Consider the following 26,852-nt stretch of genomic DNA (forward strand, 5'->3'; position numbering starts at 1 on the left):
CTCCTTCCCTCTTTTTTTAAGCTCCAATTTAATCAGATCATTAAAATATTTGTTGAAGTGCTCTGTCTGCCTGGCAGCATGGCCCACACTAGACAGACTAATGAGTGACTTATTTCAGCAGGAATTTTTTTGGCATTCCTGGTGGTTTCTTGTTTTGAATTGTTTGTGCAAAGATGTGGTAGGTGGGGCTTTGGAATCAATTGCAGCAGGCCTGGCACAGGATGGCACTCATGCTGTTCCTTAACCGTGGCACAAACAAATGTTCAACCTGCATTAGATTAAGAGGCACGAACAACTGGAGTTATTTTCAAGGTTGCATCATTACTCCAAATCCCATTTTCAGTGACGAAATTAAATTCTAAACAAACACTCTCATTCCATTTATAGATGCTTTAAAATAGTTTCTGAAAAATACACCAGAAGCATTGATCTCAGCACTGATTATTAACATGGACAGTTACAAATCCATTTACAGAAAATCCTTGTGTTCTTCTTTCTGTGCTTAAAGCACATCAGAAAGAACTGACGTGGGGAGAGCCAGAGAGTCCCAGCAGGACAGGCTAAGCTGCATCACCCCTGAAAATCACAGCACAAATGCTGTGCAGCAGCAGCTCTGGGGGCAGCAAACCTTGGGGGAGGCAAGAGGAGCAGTCCCAGGCAAGACTCTGTGTTAGCTGTGGCTGGGAAAACAGTCAAGCTCTCAGGTGCACAGATGCACCCTCAGGTCGGGGAATTCATCCAGAAACATAAACTCCAGTTGAGAAGAACTGCTGCCAACAAGAGATTCTGCACCCAGGGGTACAGGCTTTGACACCTGGCACCTCAGTTCCAGGTCTGAAAAAGCACTAGACTGGTCACTACTTTTCTTTTTTCACAGATGATCACCTAAAGGCTGAACCTGTGTATCAACTCTGGAAGTCTACTATGAGATCACAAAACCCTGTCAGGAGATGCCCAAAGTTTGCCTCTGTTTGTGCAGAGATGGGCAGTTACCCCACTGAGACCTCCCCAGGAGCACCTTTAGAACATGTTGGATAGACAGCAGAGAGTCTTCATCTGGCATCCCTTTATCATCTTTGATTTTGTTTTGTTGATGAATTAATTGGCTCCTTTCCTACCTAAACACCCAAATGTAACTGTTCTCAGTGTGCTCACACAGGGCAGTGCCAGCAAAGGACTGACTGCATTGAGGTAACATCATCAGCATCACTGGAGTGTCTCACAGATGGTTGCTGTCTCTGAGGCATTAGTTCCTAAAAGCCTGCAATGATGCAAGAATTCAGGATGCTCTGGACAGGGCAGTGGCAAGGGAATGGACAGGGAGTCTGCAGCTCTCACTGCAAGGTAAAATCTCAAAAATGCAATCTGGGTTACACGGCCTTGAGAAGCAAAAGGCTTGGAACACCTTTGAAGCAATCAAAAGCATGGCAAGGTTTATCAAAACCCTCAATTATTTTAAACCCCTAAGAGTGAGGATCATTACCCTTGTTCACAGAATTCTGACAGTACCTGCTGTGGTAGAGTTTGCTCTTTTCTGTCGTCACTGATCACAGTTGGTGGCAGGTGAGCCCTGAGAGCACTGAGGTGGGCACAGGCAGGGCAGGGGATACCCCTGCAGGTGAGAAGCTGTTCAGCTCAGTGCCTCTGAGCAAGTTTCAGTGAAACCCAGGTGTATTCCCTCACCTCTGGGGGAGCTGGCTCCAAACACTGCAGTGGGAACTCCCGGTGTCAGCCTGCAGGGAGCTGCCTGGGCTCACTGCATGACATCCCTTAGGTCAACAACATCAGGACACTTCTCCTTCTGGCTCTCCTGAACAAGGACATGGCCCTTGGAAAAACAAATAAACGCTCTTCCTCTATTAGGGCAATCACAGAGAGGAAATGCACACTTGTACAAGCAAGCTGTGAGTGAACAGAGGGATTGGCTGCTGCACTCCCCTTCAGCAACCAGAAAACGTGTCACTGGGGTCTGTGACAGCCCCTCCCTTCCCACCACAGTTATTGTTACCTGATTCTTTTTAATACTGAGTTTAAAGTGACAATCTCTTAATATTTAAGTGACATAATAATACAAAAGTGACGGTCTTTCAATATTTATTGCAAGATTTTAATCTCAAATAACAAGAAGATCATTTGCCCTGTGTTACCTCTACTGTTCCAGGTCACACAAAGCTGCCATGCTGTCCTGGGCAACAACGGGGCCTTCCTGCCTTTCCTTTTCCTTTCTCTCCCTGGAAAAGCAGAGGGGAGAAGTATCAATACTGAGAAATGCCCTGAAGGCTGCACTAGGACTGATGTTATTTAATAATCACAACACTGAACTATTCTACAGTCAATTTAAAAATTGGCAGCGTGTTGTAGAGTTCCATAAAAACAGCCCCAACACACAACCCGCTCCAAACAGAGCTGAAAACAAATGCCAGGCCAGCACTGTGAGATCTGGGGGCTTTTTCTCCCAAACTCAGTGGGCTGAGGCCAGAAAAAGAGCAGCATTATTTTGCTGTAGAGCAACACTTACCTGCAGGGTAAGAGCCAGGCCCACTCACTCTCCTTCAGCTGTGGCTTCCTGCTTCCTACAGCTTTACAACCTGTGTTATATTTAGGAATTTATACTTTGGTGGCATCACAAGTCAGGCTCCCCCAGTTCCTTGTTTCTTCTTTAGGTAACCAGCACTTCAGGAGCAGTCCCTACAGCACCAGCGACCCAGCACTCACACCCAGCACATTTTCTGCCTTGGAGACATTTTTTACCAGTTATTTTGTTGACACATATTGTCTCAAATTTCAGCTGTTACTGCCTGAAAGAAACACCCTACCCCTTTTCCCTTCTCCTCTCATTAAACTCCTTTAAATAGACTTATTTTTTATTTATAAATGGAGTACACTTTGGTACTTCCACCCATGAAACCTTTCAAAGCATGAACTCAGAGCAAATTACTTCAGTCCCACTTAATCCAAAAGAGATCAAACAAAACATAACTGAATTAAAAAGCCATCTCCTGTGTTGTATCCAAATTTCAGAGTCTCTACCTGTTCTAAACAGATAAGAAACTACAATATGCTATCATTAACGATATACTAGTGTAATATAAGAGTATACTATTAAGAGAAAAATGCAAGTCTTTTAGGTATAGAGATATAAGGGCAGACAGACCATCCATTCCTGACACATGAAACTGCATCAGGAAACTAAATTCCATACAAGTCTGGCAAAAGTTTTCACATATACAAACTGCAAACTGCTTTGGATCCTGCACACAGAGTCAGTTATCTGGGAGAGTGACTCACAGCTGAAACATTCCTATTATGAGGAGTCACTAAGGGCACTGAGGATTTTGAATCAGAGCTGTTTGTAATTTGCAAACCCCAGTTCAGCTTGTCATCAATCAGCTCATTGCTGCAGATAAAAGCAGCAGTGGCAAAAAAAAGAGAATAAACCGAACAACACTATAAATACATCCAACAGTTGGAAAAAACCCACATCAGAAAATGCTCTGTATTTGACAAAGAACAGTTTTTAATATCCATTCACTGTTTAAGCCTGGTCTAAAAAAACCCCTCCCTTCAGGATTTTGTGGCAGGTAAACTCCAGAGAACAAGTTTTTTGTGTTTACCTTCCTGGCACTGAGCCGTGTCCTGCCAAGCCCCAGCGAGCAGGGGAATGCTGGATCAGGTGTGTGTGCTGCCAACTTCCTAAATCCCACCCAAACCCTGCAAGAACAACTCTGAGGCCTCTGCTTCCCGGGACAGCACTGCATCCAAACAGCTCTCCAGAACATCAAACACACATGGGCTCAGGCAGCTTAAAACAGCTGTGTTGTTTACAAGACAAAAAGGGGGAAGAATTTATTGGACTCATTCTGGGAGCTCTCTAGAATTTATGAGCTCTTGGAAAATGGCAAGCAGAGGCGGAAATCCAGAAAATGTAAACCAAAATCAGAGTAGAATTTTCAAGCCTCGATTTCAAGGACTGTTTGTGTTGAGATTCTGTTGGATGAAATACTCCAAGTCCATCCCCTAAACCAGCTGTAATGCAGAGAAACCTTCCCTTCCCAGCAACCCCCTTACAAGCACATCAGAGAACTCCAACATTCCAAACAACTTGGATTTTCCACACAACTCCCAAGCTCCAGGAAACCACATCACACTGCTTGGCCTCTTCCTGGACAGTAAGGAACTGGCTCCAGTGTCCCTCCAACTGCTGGGGCACAGCACAGTCTGAAGGGTTTCTGGAACGTGGCTAAGATCCCATCCCTTGTTCCCCAGGCAACCATCAACACCTCAGGTAAGCACCACTGCACCTCAGAGGGACCTGACAGGAGACTCAGGCTGTGGCCAGTCACAAACACAGCAAGTAAGTGCAAAAGTCACTTCTGAGGACACACCAGAATCCAAACAATTTTTGGAAGTTGTTGTGGGGAAGCATAAAATGTATTTTATTACTTAAGCTGTGCAAAATGTAATTCTTTAGCTGTGTGTTTCCTAGCGCAATTTACGGCACATGCTATTCAAATACACACAGCTTTTGTTCCCCAAACCCCATTTGTTACACCAACCAAAAGATAAAAAAACATTATTTAAGTTATTTAAGAGCTGGGAGACACCATGTGCCAAAAAGGCTCAGTAATGATCCTGAAGTTGCTCTCCTTATGCACAATACACAAAATAAAATGTAGCTTTAAAACGTGTCAGAATAAAAACCTGTAGCGACTCTGGAAGAATTCAGGACACCGCCAGGTTACATTTCTGGTTGTTCTGTGGAATCAGAGCACTGTCACCCACTGCTTCATTCTTCATGAGGGAGCTCTACAGAAACCCCAGACCAACAGCAGACACTTTTCCCCTGTCAGCAGCCAAGGGGCTGCACCACTTGCTTTTTTCTCTGACTGAATTTGGGATTTTCCCTTGAAACACTTCCACTGAGGGACGAAGGGATTTAGGGAATGCTCCAGCTATGGAGCCATTTCCCTGCCAGCTCATTCTGCCTCCTCTGAAGCTGCAAGAAAGCCCCAGATTTGTTGTTGCCTCTTGTTCTTCTCCAGGCCCATTCCTACTTGGGTTGCATTTTGTTGTACTTGGTGTTCCATCTCTTCTTCATTTTCCTTTGCTTGCAGAAATTCTTCCTCAGCTTCTTTGGAGCCACACCTTCATTTCTCACAGGCTTAGCTGGCTTGCCTTTTGTCTCCACAGCTCCTGGCTGTCCCTCACAGGGTGTGTCCGGCTGTCCTTTTGCCCCAGCCATCTGCACACACACGGGGAGAGAATTCAAACAGAGAGCAGCTCAGAACACCGACCCAGAACTCATCCTCTGAACTCTGCAGTAAGCACAAACACACCCAGTGACACTGTGGAGGGCAGGCTGGAGGACAGGCACAGCTGCTGTCCTGTCACAGGGACATCTCCCCAGTCCTGCCTCTCCCCGTGCCGGGATTTCCTCCGGCAGAACCCGACGTGCCCAAGGTGCCCAGGAACAGATGCACAACTCCGGTTTGCCCTCATGTGGAGTCAGGGTGTGGCTAAACCTGCACTAAGAACCATCCCCCAGCCTGCTGAGCCAGGCACAGTCAGCACAGGGCTTTACACAGAAAATTTCTTACTTCGAAGGTGTCATTGTCCCTGTTCAGACACACTAGAGTGGGGGCTTTGGGGCATTCCCAAAGCTACTGCTCTGCTCTTCCAGCAATGGGAGACTGACCTTGTGCTTCCAGCCCTCCTGGGGGGCAGGGGGGAAGGTGCAGGGGACTCTTCCATGGCTGATGTGGTAGGGCAGAGGCAGGCTGGGATCCAGGGGCACCCAGGGCACCGAGAGAGCGGCAGGGACTGCAGGCAGCTCACGGTGAGCCTTGTGTAAGTTGTAGGATGATCTCGTGCTCTGGTCCAGGCAGCTCTTGTAAATTGAAACGGAGGAATCTCCTGCAGCATGAGACAATAAATAAGAGCCTTCCTGCAGACTACAAAGAGAAAAGTTCAAAATGAAAACCAGTATTTAAGTGGGTTTTTTGATTTTTAATTGATCAGAATAGCTATTATGTTCTTAATGCAAAAGCAAAATATCTTTAGCTATTTACTTATCAGTCCCTGTTTTGTAAAAAAAATGGACAAGAAAGCATTAATTAAACCATATTGATAAATACATATTAATTACTGTGTTTATAATGTATTCTTAATGTACTAATTTATCAACAGTGTACAGCTTGTCCTCATATTCAACTAAACATGCAACTGAAAACCGCCCATGTTGGGCAAACTCCAGTCCCCTAATCAGTGTCTCACACTGGTTATAGATACATTTAAATTACAGAAATATTATAAAGATAATATATATATAATTTATGTTGAATAAAAATCATAAATACATATAAATTATAAAATTACACTGCTTATAAATACATATAAATACAGCTGTGGACACAAAGCACAGACGTGCTTTCAATCACACAGGGGCAAACAGGTTTTCAGGAAGGTATAAACACAATTAACAAGAGTTGAGCACTTACTCAGACACTTTCTTCAAAATGTGATGAAGTATATTTAATGAATTTGCAGGCCTGTGAAAGAAAAAAAATACCAAAAGTAGTAGCTTGCAAGGTTTGTTAGGGTTTCCAATTCATTGCTAAAAAAAATTACTAAAAATACTCACTTGATCAGTCCAAGTTTTTCTCTTAAATTTTCTGGAGAAATCTTTTCTAGCATAATAAGCTTTGATGTGAAAGCATCAATATGTCCTGAAAAAAAGAAATTCAATTAAAATAAAAATGAACAAATGTAAAAGCATGATTTGCAGATCTAATGCATTTTTAAAAGAATAAAAAAATGTACTCTCTTAAAGCATAGAACAGTGAAAGGTATTTATCAATGTTGCACTACAACAGTAAAATGCAGAGCTGTTTGAACTACAGACATCCACAGCTGGACTGTCTTTGAAAACCTGGGAGTATGCCCCTGACCCCAGGAAATCTTACATTTTGGTGATGTGGGGATACACAACCTTATTCTGCCGTGGCCTTCACCTCATCAGTTAGTTTGTACCTTCCCAAGTTCACCTCACCTTTGTCACTGTGATTCCTCACTGGACAGATCATCAAAGCTGAATTTTACAACAGATTTACTTCTGAGTTTAATATACTTGTTTTTCTATTCTGATACATCACCTGAACACTTGTGCTATTTGATTTTTCTGGGGATTCTGACTTTTGGTATCTTGATTTTTAACCCCCTCACCTGAAAAATCCCAACTTAGGACTCAAGCCTTGCTCCTGGCAAATGGTCACAGGGTGAGGAGCAACAACTCCAAGCTCCCCTGCTCCCATTTTCCCAGCCCAGGCTGCCCCTTTCCCTCGGGAAGCACTGCAGATCCCCAGCACAGCTGTCCACGTGCTGACCGTCCCTCACCTCGGCTTCCCTCTCACTCCAGGTTTTCCCAGAAATCTGTCCTGTTCCAGCTCCCACGAGGGGATGAGGGAAAGGCAGCACAATCAACCCCAGCCTACTCAGTGACTTTCCTGCCTCACTCTAAATCTGCCCTCCTAGGACGTGGAAATGCTTCGACTGCACAGTCCAAAAACCACAAAAGCAAAGCACTTCACCTCCAAGCTCAACACCACCGGCAGCTTGTGTTGTGGAAGAAGACCAAGGGAGAACTTGCACAAAGAAAAAAAACATGCACCAGGACAAGTGATCTGTTGTAAACACTGCACATTTGTTACTTTTCTTGATATCTGTATTTTGTGCAGACTAAGCAGCCAGATTTACTGCTCTGCATTGCTCATTAGAGGAAAAGGGACTTGCAGTCATCATTAAAAAACAATTAAAAAATAATCTGAATACTGTGTTCAGAACTCCTTCTGTATTCTGTAATCATCAGCCTCTCCTCAAATCACAGACTTGTCTATTTCCAAACTCATTGATAACATAATGGGGAAAAAATAAAATAATTAAAATATCTGTGAACTGCTCCCACTTAAATTATGTAACCATATCTTATGTTTGAGAAGTGACTGATTGGAAACACTTGACATTCAGTAAGTTACCCAAACAGTAACATAAAGGGTTTTTTCCAACCCATTTTTAAAATAATCTTAATTTACAGTGAACTCAAGTGAAAGTAAACTGTTCTTGCAGAAGGCTTTTCTTAGGGACTTAATGCAAACAAGTGAATAATGGTCAGGGGAAAACGCTCCCATTGATCAGCAAAGCTTATCTCAACTTTATTTACTGCTCAGATAAAGTACAAGTGCCTTGTTTGGGAAACCTGTCAGAGATCAGTCCCTTGGCAGAGGCAGGATTTCCTCTCTGAGCAGCAGGGGCACTTCCACCAACAGCCAGGCAAGGTGCTCTAGGAGCAAGAGCAAGACAGAGCTCCAGGCTTGTCTGATGATAGAACCTAGAAAATAAAACATTCAGCTTCCTCTCAGCCCTGCAGCTCCTGCAGGAGGCCCTGGGGACACTGGTGGCATCTGGTGTCACCTGGGCACACCGGTGTTCATCTGGTGTCACCTGGGCACACTGGTGTTCATCTGGTGTCACCTGGGCCCTGGGCACACTGGTGTTCATCTGGTGTCACCTGGGCCCTGGGCACACCGGTGTTCATCTGGTGTCACCTGGGCCCTGGGCACACTGGTGTTCATCTGGTGTCACCTGGGCACACCGGTGTTCATCTGGTGTCACCTGGGCACACTGGTGGCATCTGGTGTCACCTGGGCCCTGGGCACACCGGTGGCATCTCCTGGGCTGGCAGCACTGCTGAGTCAGCAGGCTGAGTGACATCCCTCCCTCCAACACTGAGCAACAACCGTGGGGACACAGACCAAGGTCCAAAGAACTTTCCATCCACACTAATTTGACAATACAAAGACAGTAGAGATAGTGAATTAAGCCTTTTCAAGATAAAAGAACTTCTAAGCTGTTCCACACTTCCACACTCACACCGTGGGGTAGGTCTATGGCTTTACAAAGAGTTTGATATAAAAATTCCTTTATTATAAACCACAATATTTCACTTAAAATAATTCAAATTATAGCATGGCCTCAGAAGTCAAGTCTGCCTTTCTGCTTACACCAAACACACAACTGCAGTAGTCTTCCTTTCAGGTATCAGATTAATCAGATATTCATCAGAGAATGAGGTATTCACCCCATTTGAAGCTGCCCATAATTCCAGGATATTTTCACCCTTGGAGAATTGTCCCTGGAGTTTCAGGACAAAGCTTTCTAATGCAAAGAGCCCTCTGAGTAAATCTGGACACTTGCAGCATTGCATTTTTCCAGTGCAGCTACCTTGCTTCCTCCTGCATTCCCAGGAGTTCCCAGCCTGCTTCCTCCTGCATTCCCAGTGGTGTCCCAGCCTGCCTTGTCCCACCCTGCAGGAGTGGCTGTTCCAGGGGTGCTGGCTGAGCTGTCTGCAGGCTCCTGCCCAGCCCTTCCTCGGGTATCCTGTACTGATGGCAGATTAGACAGAGCTCCCTCTGTGTGCTCAGCAAACACATCACCCTCTCCCTGCAGTTTCGCTGCCTCTGACTCCGGAAATGTTATAAAAACCTTGATAACATTATCTCCAGGCAGCCAAATTGCAGTGCAATTCAATCTGCTGGGCTGCTTTTAAAGAAAATGGGAAGAAATGCTTTTCTATTGCACGGTAAGATGCAGTTAGAAATGGAGAACTGTGTACATAATTAGCTCTTTGTGAGGGTTGTTTTTTTTTTTTAAAGGAAGGGAAAAACCATAGTAAATATTGGTTTTCAAGTTTAAAATTAGAAACATCATTTCCATTAAATACAGAGAGCAGACAACCACAGGATCAGCAGAACTACTACCCAAATACATGAGACTTCACATACCCCCTATAACTCCATGGTGGGATACAACACTTGTATGTAGAAATCACAAAGCTGCAGTTAGCATTTCTGAAATAGCCCTCTGGTGTGAGCCAGCCCCAGCAGCAGTGTGATACAGTGCACAAGTGGAAAGGTCAGGCAAGCCCAGGCCACCACTGCTGCCATAACAACCCCACAAACCAGGCTTGTCCTACAGGAGTGCCAGGCAGCCCCAGTGCCCAACATTCACTGTACAAACAGCACTCACAGCACATGCCAAGCATATTCTACATATCAACCACCAAGTTGCACATTTTCCCCTTTAAAACCTTTCTAATTGCAAGATAATCGGTATCAGAAAGCTCTCTGTGTATTGAAAGGGGTGTTAAAGCAATCTGGCCATGTTCTTTACAGGCATTTTAAATTTCTGCACAGAACACACATCCTAACAGACATAAACCCTTCCCTGATGTCAAAATGCCACTGCACAAACAGGAACCCAGCATTTTCGATGGGACATCTGTTAGTGAAACTTGCCTCCTAATGGGCCTGGCTCATGCCACTTGTAAACTGTTTTTAAGCAGTGTAATTTCTTGTTTCTCAGTGACAGAACCTGGTTTACTCTCCTGCTTGGTTTTCCTCATTGTATCTTACCTGTCCACATCTTAGAAACAGCAACATTATTTCCTGTTTTCAATGCTAAATAAATAACATTTGGCCTCTCCCACACTGCAAGCTGAAAGGCCAAAGAATCAGCATCCTCTGAGCCACATACCTGCTCCTCTGTTCACCTTCTACTTTGGTACACAATAACTCATTTATTTACAATGCTTTCACCAAGTGGTAAGATATATTTACAGCTCACATTCCATCAAGAAGTATTTTACCAATCCTGTGGTAATTCATGGTGCATATAAGTCATTTGAACACCCAAGAGCTAAAAACTCCCCCCAAAACCCAAAGATACTTCAAGTAAGGAAGATTTCTAACTTCACAGAACTGAATCCACACTACACATACATTTGTCTTTTAAAGAAGCAAACCAAACATTAATGGATGCTATTTATCTAAACCCAAAGTTGGAACATCCTCATTCACCACCCAACTCAAATTTTAAGACAAAACACATACTCAAAAGTGGAAAACAAAACAGGAATAAAATAAACAAGAACATATGGACTAGACTTTTAATAAATACATATTTCCTCTGTTATTCTATAGTCACACATACACATTTCTTGGGAAAAAAATCAACACCTGAACTTACCAATATAAAACAAACACTGAGAATGCAGCAAACTCTCTGTCCACAGCTGACACACTTCGCTTTCTGTCAGAGCTTCCACCCCGTAATAGGCCTGGTATTCCAGCTTTGGCAGCAGGAATATGGGAGTAAGCTGTAAAAGAGGGAATAAAAAAAATCAGCACTCACTCCCCAGAAATGCCCACAATTTAACCCCATTTTGTAGTTTATAACGCCCATAGTCCCCCACCACAGCTGGAGCAACACAGACATGGTTTGATGGCTCCCATTCTGCAACACCCACAGTGCAAACCCTGGGGTTTGATACAGAGCCTCTGCATTAAACAGAGGAGGGTGACAGGCACAAAGCCAAAAAAAAACAGTGAGAAAGGCCCAGGCAAGCTTTTACAAATGATCAAATTCCAACCCTGAGTCATCTTTCCATGCAGCTAAATTAATTTGAAGTTCCCACTTCTGTGCTCTACTGCCCTCTGCAGCAATTCAAGGAAAAAGACCTTGTATTTCTGATTACTTATTATTAGTGGAACCTGCCCTTTATTGCTCTTGTCTCACCTGAAATCAGAACCTGATGCTTGGAGCCTCACCCAAAATCAGAGGCAAACCTCTGTGTGTTAACACTGACAGAGCAAACAAACCTCTTCTCACTGACAAACCACAGCCTGGATTGCAGCAGAAACTACAAAAAACACAAGTGCTCAGTTTGCAAGTAACAAACCAAGCAGCTATTCACAGGCATGCGTGGGCAGTGGGTCCCCAGCAAAGGGATGGCATTTCTTCAAAGTAACCTCCTGAGCACAGAATCTTGGGAAGGAGTCAGAGCTCCAAGGATCCATTTCCTCTCCAGCAAAGCATAAGGGTCACAGCCTGCCTGCTGGAATTCTGCCCCCTCGGGAGGGACACAGCCCATCCAACGTGCTGCACAAAACAACAAGTGACTGAGCATCACAGAATAAACCCCCCTTCCCCTGATGTTACAAGGCACATTTCCATTAGAGTTGCATTTCAACCACTTCATTCCAGAAGATAAACCATTTGCTAAGATAATGTACCCCACAGTATTCTCAAGCAGAATGAAGAGGATCTCTTTTTAGCTTTGTGTCCTGTGTTGTTCATTTTATCTCCTGCTTCTCTGCTTAATTAGGCCCAACAGCAAGGCTGAATCCTGCTTGAAGTATTTAAGATCATGAACATTCTCAAACCCTTGGGCCAAACCCCATTCACTGCATTAAACTTTTAGGACCAGGTCAAACTGAGGTGAGTTTCCATGAGTGCCATCACCCCTGCATGCTGCTGCAGTAAACAGTGGAGATTCACACCTGCTTATCTTCTGATCAAGTAGCTTTCAAGTAACCACAAGTTACTTCCCTCTCTTCCTACAGCAAATATTGACTTAAAGAGCTGCAGAGTTACAATTAAATGTACAGACTGCCTGATTGAAGCACAAACGCTGAAAGGGACTGGGAAAGCAGAGATGCCAGCTGGGCACAGCTGTTAAACAAACCCAAGCCATCAAAAGCTGAAGTACCTTTTGGGGTTTTTTCTTCCTCTGGTAGCGGGGCAGAGCCCTCACCGTGTGGATGCTGCAGCGCACCAGGAGCAGCAGCTCGCCCAGGCTGAACAGCTTGTACACCACGTTGCCCTCCTGAGGAGCTGTGTACTCTGAGGGGGCTTCCTCCAGCAGCTGCAGCTCGCTGGGCAGCTTTCCTGCAGGGAACAAAACACACACAAACTCACAGGCTTGTACACTTTTCAGCTTTTTTCCCTTGCAGCACGTTTTCTCTTTTTTTTTTGGTTGCTTTTTTCCTAAAATTTGGTTTGCTTCCTAAGATTTTCAGGTGAAAACTATTTCATTAAGTACAAAAAAGTCACATATTAAAAAAAAGTTTAAAAGTAATTACACTGGGAAAATGTTCCCTTTATTAAAGAGTGATATTTTATATAGAGAGAGATATTTTAACAAAACATTTCAAATAAACAGAACAGACTCCCACTTGTTCCAGACTATTTACTGACAATGCATCCAGTTCTTTTGTTTTCTTGTAGAAAAGTGGAAAAACGTGTCAAAATGACACCTGTAAATGGGTATTGCTACAAACACATTTAACATCAAACTCAGAGCTCCTGTGCATCTTTGAATACGTTCTGAAGTTGGGAGATGTCATGCAAGGGACTAGAGGTGATTTGCTGTCAGTCAAATGCATAACTTAACTCTGGCTTTGTGCCAAACAGACATGGCAAAGAGGTTTCGAACTGGACACTTTGGCTTCCTATTCTCACACAGTCACTCTGCAGTGCCAGCAAATTGGTTCCACTCTCTCTGTTAACAAAACCAATATTTCCATCGTCAAATACCTGAATTCCAGACTCTTGTCTTTTTAAGAGACAGAGAAACAGGAAGATGCTGCTCAGCCCTTCAGACTGAGGGAGGAGAAATGGTCTTGCAGTGACTACTGAAATTCAGCTCAATCAATAAAAATGTAGCAAGTGATAACACAATTTCAACTAAATAGGTTGTGTGTTAACCTACAGATTAAGTAATCAAGTAATTAATTTCTACATGATCAGATGCATAATTTGATTATCTTTTTGTTCTACAGAAAAAGTCAAATAGTTCCGCTTCTGACTGACAAGAATCTATTTTTGCAGACCAGACTACTCAAATATTTGAATTTCAGTGCAAAAACTACTCATTTTACAAATTCACTACCAAATTATTTCTTTTCCTTGGTTAAAAACCTTGTGTATAACAGTTTTTTGTTTCCCTCCAGTAAAACAGCATTGCACATTCAGCTCTGTGGATAAACAACTCCCAGAATGTTCCCTCAGGAGTGCAAGGCAGGAGTTAAGAGCACATTCTCTGTGGGAGAGTTAAAGGCACACCTCTAAATAAACATAACAGATGTTCTATTACCACATTCTTCAGATGAAGGAGTTCAAAGGTTTTCCTGTTAAATTTGATCCAAGATTGGACACCTTGCATAGTGAACACACTCAACTTACTCTTTGGCACTCCCTCGAAGAGCCAGGTCCAGGTGCTCCTGCTGGGATTGGAGGTAGGGGCTGGCCTGGTCTCCGTGCTGGAGGTCACCAGGGGTTTTGGGGACTGAGGCCCCTGGGCTGGCCCAGCATTAGGACTGTCCCAGCTCCCCACTGGCTCGGCAGCTTTTTGGGAAGGTGACTTGAGCAGCTCGGTTTGCATTTTGAGGATCTGTCCCACAGGATCCAGCTCTCTGGAGAGCTTCCTGGGGGGTTTCCTGGAGGCTTTCCTTCCCTGCTCCATGGGATCTGAGCCGTCAGCCGTGCCCGCTGCAGGGATGTGGGTGGGAGAAGGACACCCTGCAGGCTGTGCTGGGGGATCACACTCAGGGGCTGGGGCAGCTGTTTGGCAGCACGGGGGGTTGGTACCCTCTGCATCGATGACCAAGCGCTCCTCGTCCGTGTCGCTGCCGCAGAGGGCAGGCTGGGGCTCGTGGCTCTGGGCAGCACCAGACCCCTCCTTGTCACTCACTGCATCACACCGAGCCTCGGGGCTGGTTCCACTGCCCAGCACTTCCCTGGTGCCAGCACTCTGTGCTGTGCTCGGCCCTGTCTCCACTGACCCAGCAGGGGGATCCTCTCCAGGGCTGCAGCCTGGAATGCCATCTGACGATGGAAGCTGCAGACTGGCACGTGCTGAAACCTCCTGCTCAGCAAGGGGGGGTTTCCCTTCTTCATCTCCACTGTTCAGGGTGGACGTATTTTTTCCCCCCATTTTCAGGCCATGAGATAAAACTCTAGCAGTGTTATGAACTGCAGGAACAGTACTGTCCACTTTAGAAGTTCTTGAGAGCTTGGCAGATGCTCCAAAAGTTTCCAGTTCTGTAACATCATCATCAAAGTCCATCCCTGTGTCATCTGGAAGGGGAATCTTCCTGCACTGGTAGGCATCAGAGGACACCTTAACACAGGGATGAAAAAGGAATAATATTTAAAAAAACCCAACCAATAAAACAAACCAAGAAACACGGTGAGTTAATCACAAACAAGACACGGTCAAGGTGAAAAGATGAAAAGTGTTCTACTATCCATATTCTGACTGTTGGGAAAGAGGGGCAGTACTTGAAAAAATGTTCCTGTTTAACATGGAATATCTTGAGTCCTAAGAGTTGAAGGCCTTTCCAGAGAGAAATAAAGTTCAGAGAACTGATCAAAAGACATTTTAATGAAGTCAGCAGGAAAGCTGAGATGCCCATGGAGCAGAAGCATTTAAAGGAACTAGACAGACACTTTACAACAGGGTCCATAACTCAGCAGTAGAAAAACTATCAACAGGAAAACTAAATTTTCCTTCATTATCAGAAAAAGAAAAAGCAATTTAGGAAATACAACACAAGTTTTTGTTTTTAAGAGTAGGTGAACCTACATACATCCCACTGGAACAGATTGTCCTCGGCTGGTTTGTCCATACACACATCAGAAATTGAAACATAGGATGTTTTAGTTGCTAGGAAATCCATTGGAATTTCGTGGAAGATTTGATTCCTCTCTCTTATTGTCATTTCTTTTCTCAGCAGAGGTGAATCAACATAAACCACTTTAGCTGGTTTGCTACCTTTTCAAGAACAAAAAGAGATCAAGTACATATTAAATGGAAGGAAGAAAGACTGTTGTATAATGCAAATAATAAATCTTTCAACTTTCAGTTGTGGTCAAATCCACTCCACATTCACAGAAGAAGAAATGAAAAACGATCCCCTCACTCACCAAGAACAGAAAATACAAGTGTGTGCAGGCACAGTGTGAGTGATGGTGGACTGCAGCAGCAACACACCCCCATTACCAGCTGAGAGGAGTTCAAATGCACTTCTAAACAGGCAATTTGTAAAACAAGAATTTAGGATTCACCACTTCTTCTACTGCACTTTATCATCAAATGTATTGTTTTCCAAGAAGATCTTTTTTTCCCCTTGGCTGAAAGTCAGGTTTTGTTTGTGAAGTGTCACTGCCCAGCAGTGGAGCTGTGCCTTGTTCACACTCCAACACACCTCCACAGGAATAAAAATAAAATAAAAAAGGAAAAACCAAAGGGATGCCCTGCCCACATCACACAGAAAGCAAAGGCACGTGGGGAACACAGAAATAAACTAATGCAAGGGATGGGTCACAGGAAAAGGTGGAAAAGGAAGGGGCAGACAAACCCTTCAAGAAACACATTCTGAAGGCCCTTTAGGTGTTAACTTGGGATCCAAAATTAAGTTTAAAAACGGTAATGCTGATAACAAAAGGAGTCAGGCATATCTTTACTGATAAAGTAACTTCATTTCATGTAGGAAAGTACAAAATTGTAAAATTTGCAGATAGTTGACAGCTTATTTACCATCTTCAAATCTGCTTTAGAAATCTCTGTGAGATGCACACAAGGACATTCCAAGACAATAAACATTATAAATACTCATAATGAATAAACCCCAGTGGATTTCAAAAAAGAAAAAGGTTATCTATATTCAGATTACTGAAGGAGGGCTTGACAACCAAAGTAAAGCATTCAGATGAATTAATCAGCTGATTAAAAATATTTTTGTTGCAATTTGGAAAAGGATCTCCATGGATGTCCATTACTTTTTTACTATTCTGTAATGTAAACAGATACTTTGAATTCCAGAAAATGTTTGCTCTTTTTCACAATGGCTCTTTCTTTTTGAGCTTATTGAAATCAGTTCACTGGGTAATTTTAACAGCTTTGTGCAGTTGGTTTCTTTCCAAGGCTCACAACTCGAGTTTTGAAAAGCAAAAGGATATTTAACTGTTTTTTTGGTTTGCTTTGCTTTTTGCCCAAGTGGAAAACAGCTGTGTGTCCAAATTCAGTGTTTATGGGGTAACTGTGGAGGGTGGGACTATTCCCAGCAACAAGGTGTAGATGACTAGAACAAGTGACCCCTGATCACCTTTCCAGCCTTTTTGGACAAAACCCCAAACTTTTATAACAAAAACATCCCATACCTGCAACAGAGACCATTTTAACACAAACTGGAATTTCCCATTGCTCCTTGTAGTTTAGTCCATGATTATTCAGTAAAGTAAATAATGATTGATTACTTAAAACAACTTGAGGACAGTATTTCAAAGCCAGTTTTTCTGCATTTGAATCTGAACTAATATCCTAAAAAGAAAAAGAAAAAAAATGTTTTAAAGTTCTTTTTTTTTTTTTTGAGAAATATACACAGATTTCCATTTACAAGAAAAACTCCCAACCAAAACAAACACAGATCAACATCCTCCCACACAAGTCCAAATACCACCACAGTGCCTCAGAGTGAAGTGAAAAAGAAGAAAACTCCCCTGAGGGTTTCTGGCTGAATCTTATGCTATCACATTGCAGCATGAGAAAATGTATATCTTCTGAACTTGCACTTTCAGTTCATTCCTATAAATTTGAATTACTGGGTTAACAGGAATTAAGATGGTCATGAAATACAGGAGTGCACTGAAGAAAAAAACCCCAGACCAGATTACCTCACAAATATATCACAGATCTGAGTTAAGCAGTAGTACAGTGCAAGATGTGTAATATTAAAGAAGTGCCCAGTTGTTTCAATACCAATCCCATATAAAGAACCTCAAAACAGATATAAACCCATGAAGAATACAAACTCAGACCTGAAATGATAACACTGTTCAACATTGTGAGGACACATTCCCCTGAGGAAGGACTAAGGTAATGGAAGCCCAGGAGCACTGAGAGAAGAAAGGAGAATCCAGCTGTGCTGGTGCTTTCTGCCACCCGAGCCATCACCACACGCTGTCTGCAGCTACAGCACCTCTTGGGGCAGAACCCCTTCCCCTGCATCCCCTCTGCTCCTTTCCTCAGCACCAGTGTCTTTGCAATCACACTTCTGTTCAGAGTTTGGGGGTTGATATGTGAACAAACCCCTTAAATTAGCTGATAACAAATTATCTGGAAGAAACAGTCCAAAAAACACCAGTTCTACAGAATGCAAGCCTCACTGATTTTCCCAGTGGAAGCACACAGACAGACATCAGCTCTGTGATGCTGAGGTGGGATGGAATCCCACACCTGCTCAGCCCACACCCAGGATCAAAGGGCACTGTGGTACAAAACATGCCTTAAAACTGACAGTGGGAAGGTTACTCACACTGTGCATAAGCTGAGCCTTCTTCTCTGGAGTTATGATGGATGTAACAGTTCCATAATCTGTGGGCAGCTGAACGGGCATGGCAGGGAAATCTGTTTTACCACGTCTTGCTGTACCCTTGGAGGAATGAAGCACAGTCAGGAAACAGCTTTAACAGCATCTTGGTGACCCAACATTGCACTTCTTGTGAGGAAAAACACCAATAATTCATGCAGCTGCACTAGAAAGTCGTGTTATATGAAAAATATACTGTTGCTGTCATCTTTTTATGGCAAACACACAGTGAACAGCTTTACTACCAAAATAATTTTATTAAAGTTTCAATTAATAATTTTAATTATCAATTATAACTCCTAACCCAGGCACTGTATAATAACTGCAAAAATCCCAAATCCTTGTGGAACACCATCCTGAGGTAATTCTACTTATTTGAAAAAAAACCCAACACAAACCCAACAGATAAGATATTACCATTGCAAGCAGATTCTTTTCCAGCCTGAAGGTCAGCTGTGTGTGGAACTTCCCCCCCATGATACTCGTGGTCTCCTGGAGAGTGTAAAACTCGGGATGCTTTTGCACATGTCCAATACAGGCACGGAGCAGTTCCTAAGGCAAAAACCAAAACTGTTTGGGCATTTGTATCTTTCCTAAGAATTTAATTTTGAAGATCTTTCTGCCTCTGCCAGTTGCATTTAAAAACCTGCAGATACCAGTAGAGACTTGTAATATTCTTACCATCACTGGTATCAGAACTGACACATGTTCTAAACTCTCCTCAGCCCTCCACATGCAAGGCTAACAATGTATGCACACAGGCTCAGAGCAATCACCAAAAAATACAGTTTAGTCCAGTTAAAACTGTGCTAAACCAAGTAATTACTTTCTTTAGTTCATTATCTTTTAGAGGAACTATTATTTTTCTGTGTTACCACCCAGTTTACACAGGCCTAGTAAAATCACAAAGGTAAAGACAAGATGATTGCACTGGTGTTGAAACCTGCTATCATGTCAATTCTAGGTAACTTTCATATCTGAATTATGCATTTAAGACATTTCACTTTTATTTAGTAACCAGACTGAATTATTTTTGCAAGTATTGTTTAAAACTAAATATTCGCTCCTATTTCATTTTGAACTCTGGGTATCAACCTTACAATAAACAGGATTTCAGGTCTGGAGACACATTTTGGGACCAGATGACAAGATCACTTTGAAAAATAGACACAAGACATAAAATTGCAAAACCAGTCCCAATTTTTAGGGAAAAGGGAAAATGCAAGCGAGATTTTTGCCTTCACATGTGCCCAAGCTCTGCGTTAGCCCACTGATGGGGAAAGTTTAATGCACCTGTGTTCTGGAATTCCTTTTCCAAAACCCATGAATGATACATGAAGTTGCACTCCTGTTTGATCTCAGAACCATCACAGTGGATATTTAACACAGCATGAACGTGCAGGTGGTTATGATTAAAGCCTGAGTCAGCTCTGATGGAAGAGCCTCTGTAACATGCTACTGCAGAGGAAAATTTAACATTCTGTCCAGTGGTGTATCTCTAGGAGCAACTTCTTACTGTAAATGCACACCCAAAATGCAACTTCTCTGTTCCCAAATATAAAGATGCACTTCATTTCACCGAGGAGTAACTGTTTACACATCCTGCACTCAGGTGACTTCACTGGTACCATACCTGCCTGGCTACAGTGGACCCCAGGCCCAGCCCTGGGGCACAGCACAAGGGAAATGCCGACCTGTGCCTCATCCCAACGTGGAACCAGCACAGTTCAGGGACAGCACATCCCACGGGCAGTGCCTGTGTATGTTCTTACCCCAGAAAAGATGGACTGACAGCTGGCACTGACCTCAGTGTAACGCAGTGCATCCTCAGAGATGGCCTCATAGTCCTGGGCACAGCTCCTTGCAGCGTTCTGGGCAAACTTCATAAATTCTGCTATTTCATTGTTCACCACTTCTTTCATTTGCTGGGGAAAGAAAAAATCTACTAATTTTAAGGCAGAACAGAATCCTCTATGCTAGGTATGTAACCAGCAACATTTCCAGAGAGGCAGTACAGGTAATGGTAGGAGAGAGGGCACAGATTCCACTTGTTGCTCCCTTTGCCAAATGCTCAGAGATTCACTACAGGAAAAAAAAATTTCTTGAGGACCATTTCCTTAAAAACAAATCCCAAACCAATGAAACATCACCCCTTCAACAAACAGCAGACCTCTTTTGACACTCTTTGTAAAAAGAAAGGCTGCAAGACATTGTTGATGAGGTTTACATGACAAAGCCACAAAGTATCTGTCTCTGACTTCCCCAGAAATTGTACCAAAAGTAGCAACAACTCAGCAGATACTCATGTGCCTGGGAATGACATTCCCGCTGTTACAGCATAAAATAAAGGAGTTAGCATTAAAAAGGAAGCACAGGAAACCAAATGGAATGTCTCAAAAACATTTGCTGTTCATTACATTTTACAGGATTCAGCTCCAGGGATACTTCCCCCCCAACAAGGCCACAGCCATTTAATGGCTGAGGCTCAGCTGCACTCGAGCCCCTCTCCTTCTGTGAGCACTCATGAGGCAGCACACCAATTCCAGGACAAAGGAATCATGACAAACTGAACTCAAACCCCAATGTTCCCACCTTCCCCTTTCTTCTTTGTAACAAAAAAATGGTATGACTCCCTTTGTGACGTGGCTGCGTCCACAGCTGTGCACTCACCAGATACGTGAACAGCTCCCTTTGACTCACTGCATTCACTTGGAAATGGTTCGGTTTTTTCGAGTACTTAGTCATCAGATACAAGTACATTTTCTGCTCCTTCTCAGACAGGCAAGAGGTGAATGGATAGGGGACCCTGGGCTCTGGAAAAGGATGCTCCTCACTCGTGCTTTTGGCCTCTGCCCCAGCTGACTCTGCAGCCTGCCTGTCACAAGGCTGCCTGTTTTCCGAGGAGTTTCCCAGGGCTTCCACATTCTTCTTGGCCTCTCTGAAAGACAAGTAACAAACAACCTGCACTTTTCACATAAATACTAATATTTGTCAGAATTAACAAAAAAGGGCAGTCATGCAAGCCTAAACTTCAAATCCAGCAAAATGCTCTGAGAGACCCCATGCTGTTCCCACTCCTGGTCTGTGCTGTTCCCACTCCTGGTCTGTGCCAGAGGACTTCTCTCATTCTGAAACTCCACCTGGACAATCAGACTCGCCCTCAGTACCAACAGAAGGTTTGCCCACTTGTTTAAAAATAGGGGAAAAAAAAAGCAGTGGGTTTTTTTCTCATTAAACAAAATATATTAGTCTGTATACTCAATATTGAGGTAAGAAGCTAAATGTGAAATGGATTCCTTGCTCTGGAAACACCCATCGTGAATGAAAAGATAAAAAATCTCCACGTTTCATCGCTCACTGATGGCTGGTGTTCAGTTGGCACTCAGAAAGGTCAAAACTTAAAAGTCAGTTATGAGAGTAAAGGAGAAAGGCTTTTCCTAGTTGAGTCTTTCATTGTAAAAGAACTGTAAATTACTTCATTGTAGCACCAGAAATTCCAGATTTCAATGAAGAAATTCTTACAGAGCACACAGGAGTTTAATTTTCTACTCTAAACAATGCTGGAATGAGCCACCACAAATACCAACAGGCCAGGGCAAGGGGCACAGCTGCCCTAACAACAACAAAGCTGGTCCCTAAAACAACTCCAGTGCACGAAGGCCGACCAGCTGAGCCCTGCTCTATTTAAAATAATTGTTCTTAAGAGAGAAAATACTTAAGGCAGACAAAATGAACATTAACTGCTGATCTTGGAAAAAGCATATTTTTAAGATAGCATTTCAGCAGTAGGAAACATCTCTAGTGTCATTCAAACCCAGCAGTATCACATCCACAGCTCTTAATAACACTTCACAGCTGTCTCTCTGGATACAGGGATGTGTCCATCCCCGTGGCACAAACTGGCAAATTTAATTAAGCTGGAGCAGCGACAAGATGCTGACTCAGATATGCCAATGTAGGAACATCAAGAGATTCTAGCAGCTCAAATTGGCTGTATTCAGCACTGAATGGAATGGCAGCACATCAAGATCATTTCAGCATGCAATGCTGTCACAGGCTTCACCGGGGTGCAAACCAAAATAATCTGACAGAGCTTCTCTGCCCATATTTACAGCATTATCCTCCACTGGAGCTGACGGCTTAACTTCCCCCCTCCATTTCAGCAGCACCCTGCCTTCCCAGCTGCTACACCAAGACTGCAGCAAACACCTATCAGAAACCCCAAGAGAAAAACTGGCAGATTTCCTCCAGCTTTTCCTTTCACATTTGCTCCAAGAGGTTTAATTTCCCTGCCCCTGACTACGGCCACACAGCCCAGTTCCACCAGTTCCTGATCTTTCCCAGGTGCAGACTGTCTGGCCTCTCCTGGCTCTGAACCCACCTGAACCACTCACAGCTGAACACAATCCCACTGCTGAGTGTCTGCTCCAGACACCCTGCAGAGTCCTACAGCTGAGTCAGGTGTGCCAGCAGCGAGCTGTGCTCATCTCTTGCCCGTTCCAAGGAAAGCTGCTCCAACAGAGATGAACCAGAAAAGCCTTCTCTGGCTAAAGATGTGGGATAGAGAGAGCAGGTCTTCCACTCAAGTGGCACGTCCTCATTGTCAGTTCATAAAAATACAGTCATTCCCCTTCTGCACAAACTATCTGCCCCCATGCTGAACCTCCCCCTTGGAGCTCAGGAGCCACTTGGGGTGGTTTTGTGGTGTGACTGTTCACTCCCCAGCAGACACCTGCACCTCCCTACCGGCTTCACAACTTCTGAGGAAAACCAGTGGTCTAAATACAGCCCCCCAAATACTCAAATCCGGCAGCACGAGACAGGCCTTTCACTATGCAAAATAAACACTGATTCTGCTTCCTTAAGGGAAAAAAGGACATAAAACCTGCACAGACACTGCCTGTACCACCTGTGTTCACACAGTTTCGTTTCCCAGCATTCAGCTGATGCTCTGTAGAGTTTCTGCAATAATCAAGGAATTAACTGCATCTCCACTGCACCTATGGAGTTGGGTTTATGAAAACAGTGCTGCCTCCTTCCAAAAGTGAAAAGCAGTTCAGTGTACGGGACTGTCACCCTTCAACAAAGTGGAAGACACGAACAGACAGCACGATATGAATCCCTAAAAAGCTCTAGGTGTGGTTTGTGGGTGACAGGCCCCTCACCCTGACCAGTTATGAGTCATTCCTCTTTGGTAGCTGAGAGACAGCAAACAACAGGCACCACCCCAAAACACAACCCAACCTCTATCCCCAAACCCCCAAAATACCCCCTACAAGACACAGAATCCCGGAGGGCCCAACCTGGACTCCTCCTGCTCTGGGAGGTCCCACAGCAGCTCAAGCACAGACCAGCCGCTGGAGGAGTCAGCAACAAATCCCCGTGTGCCAGAGAACAGGCAGCTTTGCCCCAGAACAGTAGGAACATCTATCCATGGATGATAACGAAGAGCACCAGGGGATAATGTAACACAATATACCTTCTGGATAAATGCCACAGTTCAGCCAGGCTTGGAGACAAGGAATATTTTTCATAAAGTTCATGTGAGAAAAATACTTCTTGGCCATTTTTTGGTGTAATATCCCTAGTTTAAAAAAAAAAAAAAAAACACTGCAATATAAAAAAATTAAAGGCCACACCCACCCCCAACAAACAAAACCCAGAATAATTTATAAAATAAAAGAGGATGCCTACACAGTGTTGCCAGGCTTCCTCTTTGTGGAAGTTACAGATGTACTAATTCCTTCTGGTTTTCAACAGTAAAATACACGTTCTTTACACTACAAAAGAACAGCTTCACTAATACAATATACAGATTCTAGATGTGGCGACAGAAAGTGATGGGAGTTACACACTTTCATACGTTCATTAATAAAAACCAAACTTTGGGTTGAACTTGCTGGAATTCTTGAGAAACATACACCGGTTTTTTTTCTTTTTCTATAAAAGAGCTGGGTTTGTGTTCTACAGTGATCTTACATTCGATTTTTTTTTTTTTTTAATGTAGCCCTTCCAGTGTACAAGGTTTATACGACATCAACCTTCCTAGCTATTGTGAAAGGTGTAAGAAAGGATTTATTTACGTCTTACCTCACCAACTAATTCAAACCCATCCCGCCCCTCGGTTTAAGGAGCCGAATGACGTCTTTGCGGGGCTTTTCGTGTTAGAAACACGAACAACGCCCCGGCCCCGGATTCCCAAGCCCTCGCTGTCCCTCTGGGTGGGCACACACGGACACGGAGCCCCTCAGGGAAGGGATCCACAGGAAGGGTCACACACCCTCCCTCCCGCCCGCCCTCAGCGCTGGGGCGCTGCCCGGCGGGGCGGGGGCTGCTCTGTCCCGCTGTCCCCGCCGTGTCCCGCTATCCCCGCTGTGTCCCGCTATCCCTGCCGTGTCCCGCTGTCCCCGGGGCCGTGTCCCGCTGTCCCTGCCGTGTCCCGCGGCCCCGCCCGGTCAGGACGGGTAACAAACTCACCAGCTCAGCAGCGGGTCCTCGGCCGCCATCTTGGCTGGCCCCCTTACGGCACCGGCCAATCAGCGCCCGGCGCGCGGGTCAGGTGCTCCGAGCCAGCCAATGGGAGCGCGGGCGGGAGCGGCGCCTCAGGGGCGGCCGCCATGTTACGGCGGGCGGGGCCGCCATGTTACGGCGGGCGGGTCTCTGAGCGGCGCGTCCCGCCCCGGCTGTGCAGAGGTGGGGCCCTGGGCAGGGGGTGTGCTGGCAGAGGGTGTGCCTCGGGCAGGGGGTGTGCCTCGGGCAGGGGGTGTGCCTTGGGCAGGGGGTGTGCCTTGGGCAGGGGGTGTGCCTCGGGCAGGGGGGTGTTCCCTGAGAAGGGGGTGTGCCCTGAGCAGGGGGCGGGTGTCCCCAGCGGCACCCTCAGCCGCCCAGCCCGTACCTGAGGGGTTGGGGCCGTTTCCTCAGCTTCGTTCCTCTCGCGGCCGTCCAGTACTGTCAGAACCGATAGGTTTGGGTGATGGAAACTCGTTTGCCTGCAATGTTACAACAAAAAGGTGACCCGTCACTGCTCTGCAGGTGGGGAAATGAGGGCAGTGAGGATGGGACGTGGAGCAGTGTCCCCCTGGTGTCCTGGGACTAAAACTGGGCACTATCACACAAATACATGAGAACACAGAGATGATTCAGAATGATTTCCAAACCCACCAACAAGGGGGTCTTCAGCTTGCTTGCAGATCACTTTTAAGGCCATTGATTTTAATTCTGCCCTCTCTCCATTTGTGTATCTCAGAGGAGCGGGAAGGTTTCCTGTCCCTGCTGGACCCATCCAGAGCCCACTGGTGGAGGAGCCTCGAGTGATCTCACTGCCCAGCCCAGGTATGGCACCAGTGACACAGCTGAATGACCAGGAGGCTTATCTTGGTGAATTTTTGGTGTTGTGGTGGTGTGTTTTGGTTTTTTGCTTTTTATAAAATGGTGCTACTTCCTGCACGTGATCTTTTTACTCCCATGGCATAAACACAAACATCAGGGAACACGTTTCCACTGTGACAAACACCGGCACAGACTGCCCAGGAAGGCTGTGGGGGCACTATCCTTGGAGACATTCTCAAAAGCTGGGCATGGTCCTGGACAACCAGCTCTAGGTGGCCCTGCCCGTGCCCTCTGGAAGGCCCTGCCACCCTCAGCAGTTCTGTGAAATAATCAGGGATCAAACCCACCACCTCCAAATGCACAGCTTAGCTTTCCTTCCAGGCACGGACAGGAGCCCTCAGCCTGTCTCTCACTTCAGAAAACCTCCTGGGTTTTATACTGAACTTACATGGTTCTTTCTGTAGTTGCTGCCTAACCTCTGTCTCGTGGTTAGGAGCTCTCCTGAGACTGGAAAGATTGGGCAGCAATCACGTCCTGAGGATGAGAAAGTGAAATGTGGGGTTTCAGTGTCTCTGCTGCAGACAGGGAGCTGCTGCAGTTCTGAGAGTTCCCACTTCCACTCCTTTTTCTGGGGAGCTGATCTGTAGGTGCAGCTGCTCCCAGATCCAGTGCTTCCAAGATGAATGCTAGTGTCTGTTTCTGAGTCATGGCCAGGCATACAAACACTGAGCTGTTAAAAGTCTGTCAGGACTGAGGCATTGCTGAGGGGGTGCAGAAGGGGAAGTTCACAGGCCCCAAGTCTTAAGACCAAGCACGCTGCTGACATGCTCAGGTGCTCCCAAGGTTAGCACAGCAGAGGGGAGTCACAACTTTAATTCTTGATGCCTAAACCGTATTAAAACTTCAATCCTGATATCCAAATCCTCATTTAGATCTATCCCAAAGTGGTAATTCTACTGGGAAGGTCCCTGGGAGGGCCTTGTGATTTCAAACATGAAGACACCTCCAAGGAGAGGGAAGGTAGATTAATCCACATCCATTCTGAGAAGGGTTAAAGCTCTTGTTGGCCAAAAGGGGAGCTTAAAAGGCATTCAGGAGTTGTGCTGTTTCCCTGCTGACAAATCTTTGTGTGAACACAGCTCTGACACGTGGGCTTGGAAGCACAGCCTGATTTTGTATCGGTGCATTCCTTAAGGAATAAACCTCCTAACCACAGCTCAGAAAAACAAGCAGATGCTACCGACAAAAAGTTAAGACAGA

General features: G+C 44.8%; 2 protein-coding genes across 3 annotated transcripts in view; both read right to left on the minus strand.

The window, feature by feature from the left end:
- Positions 1-4,267, minus strand: part of ANXA2 (annexin A2) — a 35,649-nt gene extending 31,382 nt beyond the window's left edge. The window contains exon 1 of the mRNA XM_050309776.1: positions 2,148-4,267. The gene's annotated coding sequence lies outside the window, so the exon portion shown is untranslated. The remainder of the gene's footprint in view (positions 1-2,147) is intronic.
- A 142-nt stretch (positions 4,268-4,409) lies between these two features.
- Positions 4,410-24,833, minus strand: ICE2 (interactor of little elongation complex ELL subunit 2). Of its 2 annotated transcripts, none has more exons than XM_050309770.1 (15): positions 24,741-24,833; positions 23,743-23,847; positions 20,934-21,201; positions 20,069-20,188; positions 18,681-18,815; positions 18,210-18,326; positions 17,056-17,215; positions 15,483-15,667; positions 14,077-15,013; positions 12,602-12,780; positions 11,080-11,209; positions 6,641-6,725; positions 6,498-6,548; positions 5,696-5,951; positions 4,410-5,242 (listed from the first exon to the last, which is right to left on the minus strand). In XM_050309770.1, the coding sequence occupies exons 1-15, from the start codon at positions 24,767-24,769 to the stop codon at positions 5,051-5,053; spliced, it is 2,949 nt and encodes a 982-aa protein (XP_050165727.1). In that variant the 5' UTR covers positions 24,770-24,833; the 3' UTR covers positions 4,410-5,050. The 2 variants fall into 2 exon arrangements, 1 of the variants encoding a protein (XP_050165727.1); XR_007628154.1 differs by having other exon boundaries at positions 5,103-5,242; positions 5,696-5,913.
- Between the last annotated feature and the right edge of the window lie 2,019 nt (positions 24,834-26,852).

This window comes from Myiozetetes cayanensis, unplaced genomic scaffold (genome assembly GCF_022539395.1).
Source record: "Myiozetetes cayanensis isolate MyiCay16 unplaced genomic scaffold, myiCay2020 scf14, whole genome shotgun sequence".
Taxonomy (NCBI): domain Eukaryota; kingdom Metazoa; phylum Chordata; class Aves; order Passeriformes; family Tyrannidae; genus Myiozetetes; species Myiozetetes cayanensis.

Excerpts from the sequence above, each read along its gene's own strand:
- ICE2 (XM_050309770.1), bottom strand. The coding sequence starts at position 24,769 with ATGGCGGCCGAGGACCCGCTGCTGAGCTG. Across the intron at positions 18,816-20,068 it reads ATGCACTGCGTTACACTGAG|GAACTGCTCCGTGCCTGTAT; the intron begins GTCAGTGCCAGC and ends TTTTTGCCTTAG. Across the intron at positions 15,668-17,055 it reads TAAAATGGTCTCTGTTGCAG|GTAGCAAACCAGCTAAAGTG; the intron begins GTATGGGATGTT and ends GTTCTTGAAAAG.